The sequence below is a fragment of the Peromyscus maniculatus genome, chromosome 8, assembly GCF_049852395.1.
Source record: "Peromyscus maniculatus bairdii isolate BWxNUB_F1_BW_parent chromosome 8, HU_Pman_BW_mat_3.1, whole genome shotgun sequence".
Lineage (NCBI taxonomy): Eukaryota > Metazoa > Chordata > Mammalia > Rodentia > Cricetidae > Peromyscus > Peromyscus maniculatus.
In genome coordinates this window covers 6,898,684-6,905,941 of record NC_134859.1, presented here as the reverse complement: position 1 = coordinate 6,905,941, position 7,258 = coordinate 6,898,684, and the positions used below count along the sequence as shown (strand labels likewise).

At 52.5% G+C, this 7,258-nt stretch overlaps 1 protein-coding gene across 1 annotated transcript; it reads left to right on the top strand.

Annotated features, from left to right (window-relative positions):
* The first annotated feature begins 39 nt into the window (after positions 1 to 39).
* On the top strand, positions 40 to 5,766 carry Litafd (LITAF domain containing). The gene is made up of 4 exons (XM_006992117.4): positions 40 to 185; positions 1,880 to 2,011; positions 3,826 to 3,970; positions 4,376 to 5,766. Exons 1-4 carry the CDS (start codon positions 158 to 160, stop codon positions 4,482 to 4,484), a joined length of 414 nt encoding a protein of 137 aa, XP_006992179.1. The 5' UTR covers positions 40 to 157; the 3' UTR covers positions 4,485 to 5,766.
* Positions 5,767 to 7,258: the final 1,492 nt, after the last annotated feature.

Here is a 7,258-nt window from a genome sequence, read left to right as displayed (position 1 = left end):
CCTATGCATCGAAGACATCACAATGGCTGTGGCAGCTGGCCTCCTCTCTCCCCAGTGAGGCCTCTCCAAGGAGACTTCAGGAACTGAAAGCCTGTCCACTCGGAACCTGGAACCCAAGAACACTGCTTGAGGAGTACTTCTAAAGCAGAGAGCTCTCATGGCACCCAAATGGAACCATCCCAATGGTGAGGGACCTCACTCGGGAGCTAGAAGAAGGCTTGGGAAGCAAGAAGGGGCGGGGACTATTTGCTGATCTGGGGCTGATCCCATCTTCCCCTAAGTCTCACTGAGCCCTACTACCCAGGTGACCCAGTAGGGACAATGGTTGGGTTAGTTCTCCAACATCCCCCTCTTGAAGCATCACAGACTCTACCAAGCAATGCTAATGGCACCCACATCAATACAGCATCTGGGCGGCACAGCACACAGGCCAGGGCAGGAGCCAGATGGGGAGCTGCCCAGATGCTGTGGCCTGGAAGGTGTCTGACCCCCTTTGAACAGTTTTCTCATTGGAATTACATGGAATTCCTACCAATTCCATGTAAATAGTCAAGAGGATCCAGGGTGTATGTAGTGGTACACATCTTTAAACCCAGCACTCAGGAGGCAGACATAGGTGGATCTCTCTAGTCTACATACTGACTTCCAGGACAGCATGGAGAGACCCTATCCCACATTAAACAAAATAAAATTAGGATCTAGGGTTTGTTCAGCTGGGCACTAGCCCAGCTTGAGACAGGTTGACTCTAGCTGGTACTGGTCACATGCTTCATTTCCGACCTTTGGTTTCTTCCCTGGGGGTAAAAAAAGCCTGAAAGTAGCCCTAGACAGCTTCTAGGCCAACATAGCTGAGACACCTCTTGTCCCCAAAGTGGAGGCAGCAGGGCCACATGGCCAGGGCTGCCTGCTCTCTGCTTAGTCCTGCTCGGGGAGGAGACTGTAAAGGACGCTGTGAGAGGAGGCTACTGAAGGAGGCTCTGAGAGGGAGCTCTGGGCAGAGAGGCCCCAGAGATCCACCTCTCGAGACTAGCTCCTTCCCTGGAAGGGGCCAGGCCGCTGGTGATCAAGCCCAGGTTCCCAGCAGGCACTTACAAGGTTGTACATGAAAATTTGGTGGGAACCTTACTGCCCATCCATATTAAGATCATGGTGGCTCATTCTGGGTGTGATGGCTTATACCAGTAATCCCAGCACTCGGGGCACTGAGGCAGGCAGATTGCTGCAAGTTCCAGGCCAGCCTGAATGAGATCTGAACTCAAAAAGCAAAGCTGGAGATGCAACTCAGTTGGTCGAGTGCTTGCTCAGCATGCAAGAAACCCTGGGTTTGATCTTTAGTACTACAAAAACTGGACGTGGAGGTGCAGGCCTATAATAGGTAGAGATAGAAGGGTCAGATGTTCCCTGTGAGCCTGGGAGACACAGACCTTGTCTCAACTTCTCCCTGCCACAAAAAGCATCAGAGCCTCAGATGGAGCTCAAATATCCTGACTTCAGAGGTTAGGTCTCTCGCATCTAAAACCTACCTGGTCCCCCATGCTTACTTACTGAGGGACCTCAGGCAAGGTGTTCAACCCTTCTGAACCTCATCTCCCCGCCTGCACAATCCGAACGATGCTTCATTGGTGAAAAGGTGAAATGTGTTACCTGTTTGGCACACAGTGTGGCCAATAGTAAATGGCCCTGAGCTATATCACACCCCAGACCTCTAGCACCTTTCCTATGGACAAGGAGGACATATGTGGATTCAGAAGTGTCTGAGTTCAAAACCTGGCCCCTCCACCTTCTGTCTGTGTAACTGTGCGCAACTTTGCTCTTGGCCATGTGGTGGCTCCTGGTTGGCACATCTGAGCCCTGGGGCCTTGCTGCTTCTCTCTTTCAGACTCTCGGTCTTCTAAGGAGTCACCGCCTTCCAAGGAGCTACCACCTCTTTATACCAGTCCTCAAACAGGAGCACACGGGTCATCCCAGCCATACCGTGTGTACACCCAAGTCACACCAGTGATCCAGACCAGTAAGTATAGCAGCTGTCTCTCCTTGTCTGGCTCCCAGAAGGCCACTCACTAAGCTCAGTGCAGACAGCACTTTCTCTGGTGATCTCTCCTCCCACAGCCTGAGAACTCTGAAGTCCCAAGGCTGGCTGGGCTTCACACTGCTCAAGTGGGGTTGGCATAGCACCAAGGGCTTCTGAGGCATCCTTTTCTACTGTGAAATTCTTGGGATGGGGCTGGTATATAGAAGGTGCTCAAGTAATATTTTATGAAATGAATATCCAGCAAACATATCATAAGTGCTAGTCCACAGATGAGGTGAATACAGAGTCTCTAAGCTGAAGCAGGGCTTTGAGACGCTAAACCAGTGTCCCAAGGAATTTCCGAACACTCAAGATCGAAATGCTAGTGTTGTAGAATATTATTGTAAGGTGTAATACTTTTGTTTATGCTGCATTTGTTTAACTCTGTGAAGCTGTGTTACTGTGCCTGTAAAACACCCAATGGTCTAATAAAGAGCTGAATGGCCAATAGCAAGGTAGGAGAAAGGATAGGCAGAGCTGGCAGGCAGAGAGGATACATAGAAGGAGAAATCTGGGAGGAGAAAAGAAGTAGCCAGAGAAGGAGGACCCCAGGGGCCAGCCACCCAGCTATACAGCAAGCCACAGAGTAAGAGTAAGATTTACAGAAGTAAGAGAACGGGAAAAGCCCAGAGGCAAAAGGTAGATGGGATAAGTTAGGAAAAGTTGGCAAGAAACAAGGCAAGCTAAGGCCAGGCTTTTATAAATAAGAATAAGCCTCCATGTGTGATTTATTTGGGAGCTGGTTCTTGGGCCCCCCAAAAGAGCAAAAACAACCAACAACTGTATCAGCCAGTTTCACCTTGCTATAACAAACCTGACCCTAGGAGCCCCCTTCAGATCACCAAGCATGCAGCACGCTTCCGTCACTGTCATTACAGTCCTGGTGAAGGGACGTGTTAGGCGAGTGCTCTACCACTGGTTATACACCGGCTCCTCCTGGAATCTTTTCACATTTTTTTTTTCGTATTTATTTACGTGTATGAATGTTTTGCCTGCATGTGTCTATATACCATGTGTGCCTGGTGTACAGAAGCAAAAGAGGCGCTGGAAAGACGGGTCAGCAGTTACGGGCTGCTCTTCCAGAGGACCCGGGTTCAATTCCCAGCACCCAGATGGCAGCTCGTAGTTGTCTATAACTCCAGTTCCAGGGCTTCTAACACATTCACACAAACATGCAGGCAAGACACCAATGGATGTGAGAGAGAGAGGGAGAGGGAGAGAGGGAGAGAGGGAGAGAGGGAGAGAGGGAGAGGGAGAGGGAGAGAGAGAGAGAGAGAGAGAGAGAGAGAGAGAGAGAGAGAGAGAGAGAGAGAGAGGAGGGGGAGGGGGAGAGGGAGAGAGCGAGCTGTGCCAAAAGAGGCAGGAATGGTGAGGTGTGTGTGTGTGTGTGTGTGTGTGTGTTCATTCTTTTCTTTCATGCACCTGCTTTAAGGATGTTTAACCACAGGGCCTGGAAATCAGCTAATGCAAGGAACGAAAAACAGTGGGCTGGCTGAGTCTGGTAGGTTGTACTAGGAACTCCCCAAGCCAAAGGGACCACACTTAGAAACAGAAAGGCTCCAGGGTTCCTAGGCCCTGGATTAACTTGGGCTAGCTGGATTAACTAGGGCAGATCATATGGCTGATAGGCAGGTACGTGGTGACTTGGGTGCATTGGTGAGCATGGGGAAGATGAGTCATGATATAACAGGGGTGCCCAGGCAGCGGGTGCTGGAGACAGGAGGAAGAGGCTCTGATCTGACCCCCGCCCCCAGACATGTTCACTGGAGTGCCGAGGGTGACAACTTCCATGCCGATGCAGACCATATGTCCCTTCTGTGGGAGCCACATCATCACGGTGACAACCCCTGTCCCAGGCATCCTCACCTGGCTGCTATGCAGTGGCCTCTTTATATTTGGGTAAGCAGTGGGGACTGGGGACCTGGCAGGGAGGGGGTGGGACTGAGATGCAGCTGGAGACAGCTAGAGTGACAGAACTAGGGCCAGAGGATGGCCCCAGACTGGGTTTCGAGAAGATAGCCCTCTGCCTGGGTGACAGAGGATGGGAGTGGGGATGGACAATGCCTGCCTGCTGGGCAAGTGGCCAAACAGGTTGCCATCACCACTACTGTCAAGAAAGAGAAGGCACAGTATGGCTCTCAGTCCTGCTCTACAGAACCACCCCAAGGAACTGAGGACAGGGACCTCTGCTCAGGGGCGATGAGGGTGCAGGCCAGCACAGGGACCTCTGCTCAGGGGCGATGAGGGTGCAGGCCAGCACAGGCAATCTGCTCAGGTGAACACACACTGCTTCTGAGGCTGCAGGTGCTTCCTGGGCTGCTGCTTCCTCCCCTTCTGTGTGCGGAGCCTCATGGATGTGAGGCATTCCTGTCCTGTGTGCCATCAGGAACTCTTCCACCATCACCGCCTGTGACCTGCACTATAAACAGCAATGAAGAAGCATCAGTGTGTATGTGTGCCCCTGCATACCCGTCCAGCAGGGGGGTGGCGTGAGCAAGTGAAAACATCCTCCACCCGCCTCTGTTTTGTCCATGGGTGATGGACAGCACCTGTGTATGCCTGGGTCACAACATGTGCTGGTTGGTATCCTCTTGGGGAGGGGTGGAGCGGATGCCCATGCATCTCCAGGTTCAGCCTCCTCTGACTACAGATGCCACAGCTCTACCAGCTACCTCTTTCCTAGCCCCTTCCCATCAGCTCCAAACTCTACCCCTTTGGGAAAACCTGTTACCCACACCCTCACCTGTATAACCTCCCTCCCCCCCACATCCAGGTTCACAGCTGCTGCTCCTTTCCCCGGGGACCAGTACACTCCATCACAATGCAATACCAAGAGGGCCTTGTCCTTTCTTCCCTCTCTGCCTTGGGTCTCTGCAGTCTGGATCCTCCCTGCCCCCGGGGCTGCAGATGTCCTCTGGCCACTCCTAGCAGGTTTCCTCCGTTTGCCCTCAGCTTCGTTCAAGGCCCCTCCCCCACCTCTGTAGGCATCTGTTCTCCCTTTCAGCATCCCACAACCTTCTCCCCTGGATGCCTGAGGCATCCAGCAAACCAGCATGTTGGGCTGTGAAGATAGCCCCATAATTAAAGGGATTTGCCTTACAAATATGAGGAGCAGAGTTTAGACCTCCAGAACTCACACAAGTGTTGGATGGGCAGGGTGGCCCACCTTTAATTCCAGCCTCAGAAGTCACAGACAAAGGAATCCCAGAGCAAGCTGGCTAGTGAGACTAGCCTTATCAGAAAGCTCTGGGTTTGATTGAGAGACCCTGACTAAGTAAGTAAGGTAGAAAGTTGAAGATGATCCCCCACATCAACCTTGGGCCTCCACATGCGTGTGCACACGTGCATGAACACCCACATGTGTGCAAACACACAAAAACGGGTGGGGACCTCAGCAGCCTTAGCGAGGCTGCTCTCCTCAGAGGTGGGCCATGGGGAGGGCATGGCCACCTCCTCTCTCCCAGACACCCTGGATGCAGCCCTTGGTTCCTGTCCTGTTCCCCTCCACCTTGTCCCCTCCTTGGCTCCAGGTTCTCCTGCTCCTTCCATTCCTCACCAGCCAGCAGCCTGTGGCCAACACAGACAGGGTGATGCGGTTAACATGGACAAGAACTCACCACTTTGGGAAGCAGAGTCAGGAGGATTGCCAGGCTTAGTTACATAGCAAATGCCTGTCTCTTAAAAAAACAAACAAACCTGTTGCTGTGAAGGTGTTATCAACTTGACAAAACCCAGAATTGTTTGAGAGAGAGCCTTGCCTGTGGGGATTACATTCTTATTTATGGAGGTGGGAGGGTCTGCCCTCCGCCCGGCAGCACCATTCCCTGGCTGGGACCTGGACTGTATCAGTGGAGAAAGGGAAGTGGGATGCAGCACACACTCATCCTTCTCTGCTTCCTGACTGTGGGTGTCACGTGACTAGCTCTCCAAGCAGCTGCTGTCTTCCTTCGCTTTCCCACCAAGAATTGTGAGCTAAAATAAACCCCTTCTCCTTTACATTCTTCTGGTCAGAGTATTTTATCACAGCAATAGGAAAAGAAACTGACATTCATTTATACCAGACATCTGCCTAGAACTCACAGCTCACTCTGAGTTCACCTGAAGATGGCTGTGAGTGGTCCTGCCTCCCTCTTGACTCTGTCAGGCATCCTACTCACTATGCACCCCAGGACGCCCACCGACCCATCCCTCCAGCAGGCCTGCCTATGCACCCCAGGACCCCCACCAACCCATCCCCCCAGCAGGCCTGCCTATGCACCCCAGGACCCCCACCAACCCATCCCCCCAGCAGGCCTGCCTATGCACCCCAGGACCCTCACCAATCCATCCCTCCAGCAGGCCTGCCTATGCACCCCAGGACCCTCACCAACCCATCCCTCCAGCAGGCCTGCCTATGCACCCCAGGACCCCCACCAACCCATCCCCCCAGCAGGCCTGCCTATGCACCCCAGGACCCTCACTGACCCATCCCTTCAGCAGGCCTGCCTGTCTGTTCTTCTCCATCCTGTCATTCTTCCAGGCAGATTCATGAGCTTGGTTCAGCCTGACACCCGCATGACCCATGAGAAACTGAGGCAGAGGCTGTAGGAACTGGGAAGGGATGAGGCTTGCTGAGTCGTTTCTGGAGTGGGCTCCCCAGTGAGGTTTACTCCTTCCAGTTCCTTCCCAAGCTTACAGTGTACAGAGGCAAAAGGGAAGGAAGTGGCTGTTAACAGACCTCAAACTGGCTTGTGGATAAGACTTCCGGGTAAAATGAGGACCACTGGACAAGATCAGGAAGGTGGTGTGGGGAAATCCAGTACCAGAGAGTGGGGTTTTGTGTTTCTTTGAAGTCAGTGCTGAGGATTGAACCTGGGGCTTCGTGTCTGATAGGCGAGCGCTCTACCACTGAGCTACATCCCCAGCCCTCATTTTCACTTTGAGACAGGGACACACTAAGTGCCCAGGCTGGTCTTGAGCTTGTTATGTATCTCAGACAGGCCTAGACCTCATGACCTCCTAACTCAGTCCCTTGATATACCTGTCAAACATGAAGATTTGAAAAACACAAAAAAAAATATTGTCCTACCTATCATTGTTCAAATAGAGGCATAAGAGACTTGTGGAAAGCATTTGAAAGAGGAAAACGGGAAGCTACAGCACCTGAGACACTGGCAGCTGGTGTGTGCCGAGGTTCCCTGTAATACC